This window comes from Quercus robur, chromosome 12, assembly GCF_932294415.1.
Source record: "Quercus robur chromosome 12, dhQueRobu3.1, whole genome shotgun sequence".
NCBI classification, from domain to species: domain Eukaryota; kingdom Viridiplantae; phylum Streptophyta; class Magnoliopsida; order Fagales; family Fagaceae; genus Quercus; species Quercus robur.
Genome location: NC_065545.1, coordinates 32,435,471 through 32,446,968, shown reverse-complemented (window position 1 = coordinate 32,446,968; position 11,498 = coordinate 32,435,471). Strand labels below are relative to the sequence as shown.

The 11,498-nt window shown below is 38.5% G+C and overlaps 2 protein-coding genes across 2 annotated transcripts; one reads left to right on the top strand and one right to left on the bottom strand.

Moving 5' to 3' along the window:
• The first annotated feature begins 702 nt into the window (after positions 1-702).
• LOC126709440 (uncharacterized) lies at positions 703-3,368 on the top strand. Its single transcript, XM_050409686.1, has one exon. It carries the CDS (start codon positions 927-929, stop codon positions 3,189-3,191), a length of 2,265 nt encoding a protein of 754 aa, XP_050265643.1. The 5' UTR covers positions 703-926; the 3' UTR covers positions 3,192-3,368.
• Positions 3,369-6,037: 2,669 nt separating this feature from the next.
• Positions 6,038-6,645, bottom strand: LOC126709916 (uncharacterized). The gene has a single exon (XM_050410284.1). The coding sequence runs from the start codon at positions 6,463-6,465 to the stop codon at positions 6,295-6,297; it is 171 nt and encodes a 56-aa protein (XP_050266241.1). The 5' UTR covers positions 6,466-6,645; the 3' UTR covers positions 6,038-6,294.
• Positions 6,646-11,498: the final 4,853 nt, after the last annotated feature.

The window sequence follows — 11,498 nt, the reverse complement described above, 5'->3', positions numbered from 1 at the left end:
TGCATAATTTTGTGCAAAACTTACCCTGTGGCTGTGGTGAGTTGTAAGTGGTGAAAGTGTGTTCCTATATGGCTTACCATCACACATCTACCAATCACAACTTATCACATGACAAGTTGTGGCACAAAATTGTACATTTTTATATATCATAGCATTTCTTGAGAATAATAGGTAAGCAATCCTAAATCAAATATCATAAAGGCATGTACTCAATATCTTTCTTTCCTACCTAAACATTTCTACTCTCTATACTGCAACATTTTAGATCCCCATCATAATCAAAGTTGAACTTAACAAAATCTTCATGCATCAGCGGCGGCTATTTAAAAAATTTGCTGAATAGGTCAAAACCAACATACGCAATTAAGCATTGAGCATGACTTTTGTTCCAAGTTGAATCTGAAATGATAAATCTTGGGGCCCCAGAGCCTTGGATGGATATGATATCAACGATTCAACTTGAATAAATTGATAGTGTGCCCACAGGCCCCACACAGACTTTCTGAATCTCTCTAGATTATACCGACTCCACAATCAGTCCCTCTCAAGTCTATACAATAATACCGACTTTAATAATAACAAGACAAGAAAGTCCAATCTCAGCTTAAAAAGAAAAAGACAAGAAAGTTTAACCTGCCCCCGAGAAGATAAAACAAAGCATATCCTTGGTTGCTTATCCATAAGCTAAAAGACGAAATTCATCCAACAGTCCTCTGTACTCCTGACCCAAATGCATCTAACAGAGGTCCAACAAAGAATACACCAATCATGACCAAAATGCAACTCTCTCTATTTATTTAGTATTTTCAAAAAGTGAACCTGATATTCTATATCACATTCCTCAATAGAGCAAGCAGAGTCAAACCCTCTGCCCTCCTAGTTATTTGGATAAAAAAAAAAAAAAAATACAGGAACAGAAGAAGAAGATGGGTAAACTCGGCTGCAACATTGATGGGAACCTGGATGCTGCAAAGTTCAGTGAGCCACTGCCATGGATTGGCCTCTATGTGGCTGCAGCATCACTAGCCTGTCTCATTGCAATGGCTGTGGATGGCATCAATGGAATCCGCTATCGAAAATTCTGGTTCCCCTGCAGATTCTTCTCTCTCAACGCTACTTCCCTGACCTTGATAGCCACAGCAACCAAGCTGGCAGTGGATCTAAATACCCCGATGCCTCGCCGCCAGGATCAGCTTGCAAAACTTAGCAGTACCGTCTTCATCTGTACAGTAATGGGTAATTCTATGCCTTCTATTGGAACCATGGAGAATAAAGAAATGGCTATGAACATTATTGCTTTGGGAATACTTGTTATTACTGTTATTGTGAATATCTGCACCCAATTAGGTACTGGGGTAATCTATGTTTTCTGGAAAGAACATGCTTTCATCATGTTTATCATGCTTGTTTTGCTTCTATTCTTGACTTTTTCTGCCTTAACTGTTCCAACTACCAAGCAGTATTTAGAATACAAGTATAATAAAAAACACGAATTAGCTCTCAAAGAAAGCTCAAAAGAAACTGGTAAAACGGTTGTTGACAAACTTAGAGAGGATCTTATGAAATATTGGATGATGGCTCATACCTGTAGCCCTCAATTTGTGATGGGGCGTTCAGTGACGTGCACCGCTTCTGGGGCATTCTGTCTCCTGAGTGCTGCAACTTTAGCAGAAGCCATATTTAGATCATACTTCTTTCCCAGGTCATTTAAATTTTGCAGCGGAGAGTCTGACTATAAGTGGTCAACCACTATAGTTCTTGTTATACAGACTATTGCAGTAGGAGTCGGTACTCTTGGCCCAGCGTGTCGATGGTTCACAGCCATCAATTTCAGTTGCCCAAAAAGAGGAAATACAAGCCACACAAAACATTTTAAAGTAGAGCACTACTGGATCCAGAGGCTTGTAGAGATGAAAGAATGCCCATTAACTTTACAAATCCGTAATCGGCACTTCAGGAAACTTGCCCATGATGCAAAAATTCAATTCTTACACTTGTGCATCCGAGTGCAAACTGGGATTGTGATAACAAGCAAAGTGATTCACCTCATTTCCGTTTTCATTGTAAGCCAGATCTTTCTTTGCTGCAATTGCTGTGAAGAGTTGAAGAAGAAGTTCAAACTCAAGAACAGTGTTTCATATACTGAATCGACTTTGGAATCACAGCTTTCCTCAAAGCTGGATCTTAGCCGTTTTGTTTTGCATCTTGAAGGTGAGGATGTTATGGTTGGGTTGATGATGAAATGTAAATGTGACCCCACTGACCATTGGATACGGATGGGACGGAAAAAAGAGCCTAAATACCTCATAAACCTGTTGGAGACATCAACATTTTCACAAGGATTCAAGGGAGTGGGCGAGTGTGACAGTAACCAAGTTCCTTCTCTAGATTCTGAGGAGCCACCAAATTGTTGGGTGCTTCCTGTGGTGACACTGACAAGTATTGCTGTAGCAATTCCAAATGTCAGCCCTAAATCGATTAAACAGTTGATATGTGGTGTGAATCAAGGCCTGGAGTATGTAAGACTTATAGAAGAATACCTAGATGGAAGAGATTTGTCCAACATCAGGAAGACAGCAGAGGTGGTCTGGTTAGGTGTTGAACTCTATCACAAGTGGTTGGATGTGGACCTCCATAAACTGTCCCTTCAAGGAAAAAGCCCAAAGGAAATACTTCTAGAACTTGCCGATACTGCAAAGAACAGGTCTGTGGAGTTTCACAAGAAACAAATGAATCAATGTTTAAAGCAAAGTCCTTCAAAGTGGCCAATCAAAGTCTTGGCTGCCAATTCCATGTATAGAATAAGTCAAACCATTCTGCTGAATTGTGAAAGCATAAATGACCAGATGGGTGAGAAGTTATTTGCAGCAGTGGTTGCCATGATCTCTGATATACTGGGAGCTTGCCTCACTAACTTACAAGATCTTATACCCATTAAGTGTTTGAGCAGCACCATTGAAGAGAGGCAGAGAGGTGTGAGGCATGCAGTTTACATTCTTGGTAAAACTGAAAAAATTATGAAAATTCTAGAACAGAGAGAACCTCCCAGTTTAGAGCCTCATCAAATGGCATACATTGATGAGTGGCGTTCATTATACATGCAGAAGAAGCCCTCGCCCTTCTTTCCCTCTTCATTGGAGAGTGAGAAAGCTCCTAACAATTCAAGTGACTTGCTCCTATCCATTGGTTAGAATGACAAGCCTGGAGTCAAAAACAGAGACAGATTATAATTTTCATGTTCATGCAGAAAATTGTCTTTTCCTACCCACATGATGATTACGCAAACGCTTCCAACTACTCCCATTATGTAATAAAGTTTTGTTGTAAAAGTGGAAACTTCATTGTATATATTTTATGTTGTTCTTGTTCTTGTTGTTCTTGTTTTTTTTTTTTTTTTTTTAGTGGAAAATTTTGTGTGGACAACTTACTTGATACGAAGTACTGACCAGTTATGGATGTACCAATCACAAAGCTACTATGAACCACTAACCAAATAAGGTTCTGATTTATAAGGCATGCAAAAGAAAAAAAAAAAAAGAAAAGATTTCCTAGTGCACAATTGGTTGAATGGATTCTTAAGTGACTAAGGAATTTCATATATACTAAACAAAATCACAATGAATCAAATTTCAATGACAAAGAAATTCATTACTTAGTCAAATGTTAAATCCATAACGTGGGATTGCAAGTACTGCTTCAAAATCTACTTGCCCAATTGCCATGGAGTAGATGTTAATCTTCCATGGGATGAAGACAACAGAGAAGGAGAAGGCTTTGATTGACTATGAGTCAAAAGTAATGAGATATTATAAGCATCATTATGCTACAGCATACAAAATGGTTAAGATCACCATTCTAATTTCAAGTACCTCATTAGTTTATTTTCTTAATCACTTATTACTTTACAAGGAAGCTCACACATGATGTGATACTACCAAGTGAAGAGCGTGATTAACTGAATACCATAACGAGACAAGCAGGAAACCCATAAGAATAATTTTTCATTAAAAAAAGAAAGGTATATCTACCATCCATACCAAATTGTGGCAAACCTTTTTGTAGTGTGCATCATACTATTAACAAAGTTGTACACCATTAACATAAAAATTAAAACAAATATAAGAACCACAAAGTTGATACTAGGGAGTATGTAAAATTCAATCGATTCCTAATTGAAAGTATATGGATGAACATTAGTCTCATGCCAAAATAGGATTTTGAATCCCAATTAAACCAATTTAAAAAATGTAGAAGTCAGAGATAAGTTGAGCCTTTGCAGAATTCTAGAACAGAACTGGGTTAGATATTTTAGGTGAATATTTATGTGTAGACAATGTTGTTAAAGTTAGGATTTCCCTTGAATTAATATTTATATACCTAAAGAAAAAAAAAATAAGGGGGAGGCTTTTTATAATGATTTGAAATTCAGATTTGTGAACATGTAGACACAGGTTAACATCAAAACATAAACTCAAATATGAGCACACCATCTCAGCAAGATTTCTAAGCAATGAGAAAATTATCACTTTGCAATGACATGAAAGCCTTTTAAACCATGTGTGTGGTATAATATAAAAAATGGCAATAAACAACCTCTAGCACACAACTTTTATGAAAAGTAACACAAAAGTTGTAATAAGTAATATCATTATTAAAATGAAATCTAGTGCTTCTTAAAGCTTCTGGTCCATACATTTGAACTTCTACCAAAGTCAATGGAACTTCTGGGAACTAACCTCCTACCATCCCAAACGAACATGCTCTCACAGAATAAATATATTTTAAGAAAGAAAAACTGTTAAACAAAACTGAAAAGCTTATATGAACCAGAAGCACAGATAAAACTCAATGACATATGATAAATAATAAAATCATTGGACATATCAGTTCAAAAATAAAAATCTAGGATTCACTGACAGCCTTCAAATGAATTATTGCTTTTAACATTAAATGCCACCAAATTCCAATTTCTACTCATCCTTGAAACTTACTCCCCCCCCTTCCAAACACACTGGCACATATATGCAACTTCAAAAACAGAAAGACTAATAATTTAAATATTTTGATAAGAAATTTGTAAATCACAGGTTAAAATTGCAGCCTTCCATTGATCCTTAGGCTTGACCTTTAAGACTGTATCTTTCATCTGCCAAATCCAACTTCCAGTTACTTCTAGGAACCAATGCCCCCCCCCCCCCCTCTCTCTCTCTCTCTCTCTCTCTCTCACACACACACACACACACACACACAAAAGAGAGAGAGAGAGAGAGAGAACACAAAAAATTGATGGCACCTAAAACTACTATCTACAAACAAGGTGCAATGGAATAATATCATTATCTTTACTCACACCAATCCTTCCATGGTCTAATTTACCAAATATTTTCTTTGATAGATATGCCAATGTTTATTTTTTTGATGGTATCAACAATCGACTGCACAGGTTGTTTCAGTAGCATCACCAATCTTGTATGATTAGTATGCTTATTTAACAACTGCTTTCCAAAGTTTTGTTACAACTGACTACAAACTGTTCAACATATATAATAGAGGGGAACCGAAATGTCAATGAGCTATACAGCTCAACTGAAACTTCCTCCTCTCCCATAATAATGGGATGGAGGGTGATATCATGGCTACGAGACCCAGTGAGTGTGCGTCTAACTCAACCATAAAAAGAAATACAGTGGACCTGAAATCCGTATTGAATTCCTTAGGGGCAATTAACATTATACTCAAGCCCGACAGCAATATTTTGCTCCCTGTACAATGACTTGAATAAACAGCATTACATTTCCCTCATCAGGGGTTGGAAACACAGCCGAAACCATCACTCATAATTCAGGATAACATGAGAAAATTAGCCCGGAAACAAATCGTAGAACTTGGATTTCATGGCTTAACTAAATAAAACATTAAACATATGAATAAATACTTGAACTTGAGAAATCAACACAATGCCACAACAATTTTTGGGGGAAAACAGATCAGTCAATCCACCAGGCATTAAAATAAATCGTTACATAAATAACTGAAATTACTAATAAAAATGTGAACTTTTTGTATATTAATTTCACCAACCAATTGGAATCATAAAATAAAAATACAAAATTGCGATAGAATTGGAACTATAAAGCAAAAAAATTTGCTCAGGTTTTCATTGACAAATCAAAATTGAAATAACTAGAAATCCAAACTGACAATTCCATCAATTCTCATGAACCCTAACAAAGGGTTCTCTCCCAAAAAACAAAACAAAACCTGGGTCCTAAACGACGGGTCGTATAAGGTAAACTAATCATCGTCCCTCTTCTTCGGCTTCCGATAGGACTCTTCGAGATGCTTCGCGATGATAAGGCCAGTGTCGGCGAGCTTCTTGATATTCGGAACGGCGTAGTTTTGGGCCACGTAGACTCCGAACACTGTGCCAGCTATGAAGGAGAAGCTACTCCTGATAAAACCCATTTTGGGTTACGAATTTTGCGTTCAGAAAAATAGCAAAAGAAAAAAAGGAAATAGCTTTCAAGGATTGAATAGGGTAGGAATTTTAGATCGGAGTGAGAGACTGTACGAGTGTTTAGCTTGAGATTATAAAAGGGGGGTGAATTTATTGAAGAGCTAATACTCTTTTTCTCGTGCTCCTCACGCTTCTTCTAAGTTGACCCCTTTCCCAAGCACAAACCCAGACACCAATTGCCAATTGGTCCACAGTTTTGGTGGGGTACGTTCTGCTGACAAGGCAGTATCAAAACCATTTTTTTTTTTTTTTTTGGGGTTTTATAGTAATTCGCCCCTTGATCTTTGTCACATTTTTCCGCCCTTGCTCATTTTGGTGATCAACGTTTGGCAGTTGTAATTATGTAACGTATTATAAATTTTTTTTTGGGATAATTACACATAATTCACTTGTGGTTTGGACGAAAATCACTTTACTTACTCGTAGTTTGAAAAGTATCACTTAACCCACCTGAGGTGTGTTTCCGCCACTCTCCGTAACCCACCTCGGTCTCTGCCGTTACAAAAACACCTTTTAACCCCAAAACAGAACATAATGAGAATCAAAACCCCCAAAACTCAAACACTTTTCGAGAGAGAGACCCAAGGTGCAATCAGGCTTGTTCTTCATGGTTTGGAGCGTGTGGAGAGGGAGAAAACACTTGTTTTGCATCATCGAACCTAGGCAAGGTATGTGTGATTGTTTTTCATCTGCATTTGGGTTCTTGATGTCATTTTTTTATGGTGACCCACCCACGTAGTTAGGTTTTGCTGTTCATCTGCACAATAAAAATTTTTTTGTATGTTAAATGTGCATTTTGCTATATATGTGTAGAATCGCTTAGGATATGCATTTTGCTATGATTGTTTCTATAATGCATATACCTGAAAGAATCAAGTTTATTTGTCAATGATTGCACTTGTTTGTGAATTGTGGGTAGTGTGGTCCTTATGAATTTGTTGGGAATCTGGTTTTGCATGTGCTTTATGTGGTCCTTTGTCCGTGTGTTGTTATCAATTTGTTGGCTTGTTGTCTCTTTTAGTTTTTTGTCATTTTCTGCATGTCAATGTGTAAACAAAATACTTATTTTAATTGCAGATGGTTGACTTCACATTTGACCTTGAAATTCATGTTGGGGGATGTTTTGTGGAGAAGCCAACCATACAATATGTGGGTGGGTCTGTACGTTTACTAACAGAGATTGACCCTGACAAGTTGAGTTACTTTGAAATTCGGGATTTATGCCATCTAGTCGGTGCTCCTAAGGAGCACAGTAGATATAAGTATTTAATTCGTGATGGTGATCTACAGCATGATTTAAGAGACATAGAAACAGATACAGATGTCGTAAACATGACTAACCTTCATAAGGCATGGTATGCTGAAAAAATCATAATCTATACTGACATAGATGTGGAGCCATTGGCAGTTGAGTATCTTGATGCAGGGGGAGTGGCAGATGGTGGTGTAGGTGGTGATGGAGGAGGAGTGGCAGATGGTGTAGGTGGTCATGCAGGTGGTGATGTAAGTGGTGATGCAGCAAGGGTTGAAATAGAATTGGATAGTGGTGATGATGAAGATGATGAGAATGATGATGAGAATAATGATGAGAGTGATGATGAAGAAGATGTTGAGGATGTTGACATTGATGCAAGAGATGAAGAACAGAATGTTGAAGGAGATGATGATGATGATTGGCTAAATGAAAGCCTAGAGGGGGATGGCTTTGGTGATGATATATTTGCTGCTCAAAACTCAGCTCCACAAGGTTCTGCTCCCAATACAAACCCAGAATCAAGCAATGCACCCCACACAGCCCCAGAATCAAGCAATGCATTCCATGCAGACCCTGAGTGGGCTGAGCCAGCCCTTAAGGATGACCTGGTAAGCATGGATGGGTTTGATGATGAGCAGGTACCTGAGCAAGTAGAGTTTAATGCTAAAAGTGACATGAGAAATGTTGTACTGAAGAAGGAGATGAAGTTCCCTAATGCAAAGGTGTTCAGAGTTGCTTTGAGGGAGTATGCAATCAAAAAACCTATTGACATCAAATTCAAGCTTAATGAGAGGACCAAGATATCAGTTCACTGTAAGAATGGGTGTGGGTGGAGATGTTATGCATCTCAAATAAGTGGAGAGCTAACATTTCAAATTAAGACCTTGACTGATGACGGTACTTGTCCCAAGTCTTTTAAAAACAGCCAAGCAACATCAACTTATGTTGCTAAGAGGTTCATTGAGGATTTTAGCAAAAATCCAAATTGGGAGGTGAGTGGTGTACACAACCATGTGATGCAAAATTTATCTGTTGACCTAAGTGTAAACCAAGTGTATAGGTCAAAGAGAAAGGCAAAGGATTTGATAAATGGAGATGAGCAACTGCAATATGGTGTCCTTAGGGACTATGCACAAATGATAACAACTGTAGACAAGGGGAGTAAGGTTATACTGCAGACAGAAATGGCTAAGGAGACTTCCCAACCAAAATTTAAGAAGATGTATGTTAGGTTCAATACTCAGAAGGTAGGATTTTTAGGTGGATGCAGGCCATTTATAGGTTTAGATGGTTGTCACATAAAGCACAGATTTGGTGGGCAAATCTTATCTGCCATTGTCAAGGATGCAAATGACAACATTTTTCCAGTAGCCATGGCTGTTGTGGAACAAGAAACCAGGGAGTCTTGGATATGGTTTTTGGAAATTTTTGCTAATGATATAGGGAGGCCAGAGGAGCTTCAGTTGGTCTTCATTTCTGGTAGGCAAAAGGTATGCAAGTTTTGTTTTGTTCAGTTAGACTTGAATAGTTGACTTTGTTTGCTGAACTAACTTGTTTTGTTTGTTTGCTTATTTACAGGGGCTTATACCTGCAATAGAGACACTATTCCCTACCATGGAGCATAGATACTGTATGAAACACATCTACAACAATTTCAAAGTTGATCACAAGGGATTGGAACTGAAGGATGCATTGTGGAGGTGTGCTGCTGCCACAACAGTAAGGGAGTTTGAGAGATGCATGTAGTACATAAGGGATTTGGATGAAAAGGCATATAAGTATCTTGCAAACATTACACCTGCACAGTGGACAAGGTCACACTTCACTCCTAGGGCCTTAACAGATTGTTTGGTAAATAATTTGAGTGAGTCTTTTAATGCAATGATATTGAAGTCTAGGGACAAGCCTATCTTGGCAATGTTGGAGTGGATTAGGGTTAGACTTACGACTAGGCTTTACACAAAAAGGGAAGGGATACAGAAGTATGCTGGAAAGTTGTGTCCAAGCATACAAGATAGGTTGGAGAAATTGAAAGTTGAAAGTAAGGCATTTAGTGCTACCCCAGCTGGTAGTTTCCTTTATGAGGTAAGTAGTCAGTATGAGAGGCATGTAGTTGATTTGGTAAATAAGACATGTAGCTGTAGGTCTTGGGATTTAAATGGCATTCCCTGCAAACATGCCATAACAGCCATTTATACAAACATTGAGACACCAGAAGACTATACCCACCCATGCTACTTCAAAGAAACTTACATGGAGATATACAAGGAGGTACTTCCTCCCATGCCTGGCTAGTCAGAATGGGCTGAGACTGGACAGCCTGCTCCCCTGGCACCTCATATATACAAACCACCAGGTAGACCACTGTTGAGGTCTAAAAAAAAAAGAAGATCATAGTAAAATAAGCCCAAGAAAGAATAAGCTAAGCCCAAAAAGAATGAGTTAAGCCCAGAAGGAAAACCCAAGCCAAGTCCAAAGGGATTATACGAAAGGCCCAGAGGATCCCGAAGCCCAGAAAAGAAAAGCATCCAGAAAAAAAAAAAAAAAAAAAAAAGATCACGACAAAATATAAGAAGCAAGGATCCTCAGGCACCATCAATAGGTGCGGATCCTTTCAGGCACAAAGAAGAAGGAAGATTGGGACAGCTCGATAGAAAGAAGACAAAAAAAAAAAAAAAAAAAAAAAAAAAAAAAAAAAAAAACAAAAAGCACGAGCGAATTCTCACGACACAGACAGAAGAGTCCTCGGGGAACCAAGACAGGGAAGAAGGATGACAACAAACGATCTTTAAAAAGGCAGGACGGGATTCCGCCCAAATAGGAAAGAAAAGGAAAAGCAGAAGGCACCAGAAGTGGGGATGCTGAGAAGGGCATACCTCAGCACTCCCAAAGAAGATAGCCAACCAGAAGCTTTCAAAAGGATCAGAACTGAGAGAAGGAAAGAATGAGAAGAAACGGAAAAGGGACTTACCAAGACAACAGGGACAAGACGTGCTCTGTTCGTAAGAAAGCAAAACAGGGGAACCAATGGTTCCCCGGGACGCCCAGAAAACTCCATTATAAAAGGAGGGGATAAGTTGTGAAGAAGGCAGCGAGAAAAAAAAAAAAAAAAGAAACACAAGAAAGAAGAAATTCCCTAGGAAAAATTATCAGAAAAATCTGTGTAGAAAGAAAATACTAAGGGAAAAACAAATACTGCTTTCCGATATCCTGTAAAGGCCACTATGGCACATACTCGGATTCAACGAGAATCAAACTTCGCAAGTTTTGAAGGCTGAAATAGCCATTCAAGGCTGCAATTTTTGAGCTTGATTGGACCTTGTATCACGTCCTAGTGAGCTTTCTGTAATCAAGCAGATAATGTCTTAATGAAATACTGTTTCATAATTCCCAGGATCCCCACAGCACTCTTTTATCGTCTTGCTAATCCTATTTTTCTTTCCTTCTGAATTTACGTTGTTAATTTTTGGCACTCTTCGATATCCTTGTTTGTCATTTTTTCTGTATGTTGTCAGGAGTATTCTCTGCATTCACTTGATTCTTAAACAGCTTGTTAGCTGCGGTGAGTCAAGGCCCGGTCCACCAAATCCTTTCTTTTTCATTCAGGCTTGGGATCCTTGGGCCTGAGTATCCCGAAAAAGACACTCTCACATTTTGGCGACTCCGCTGGGGACTGGGCAAAGAAGAAGGAAGAAACAATCCCTTCGCAGAGAATGCCTCCAAGAC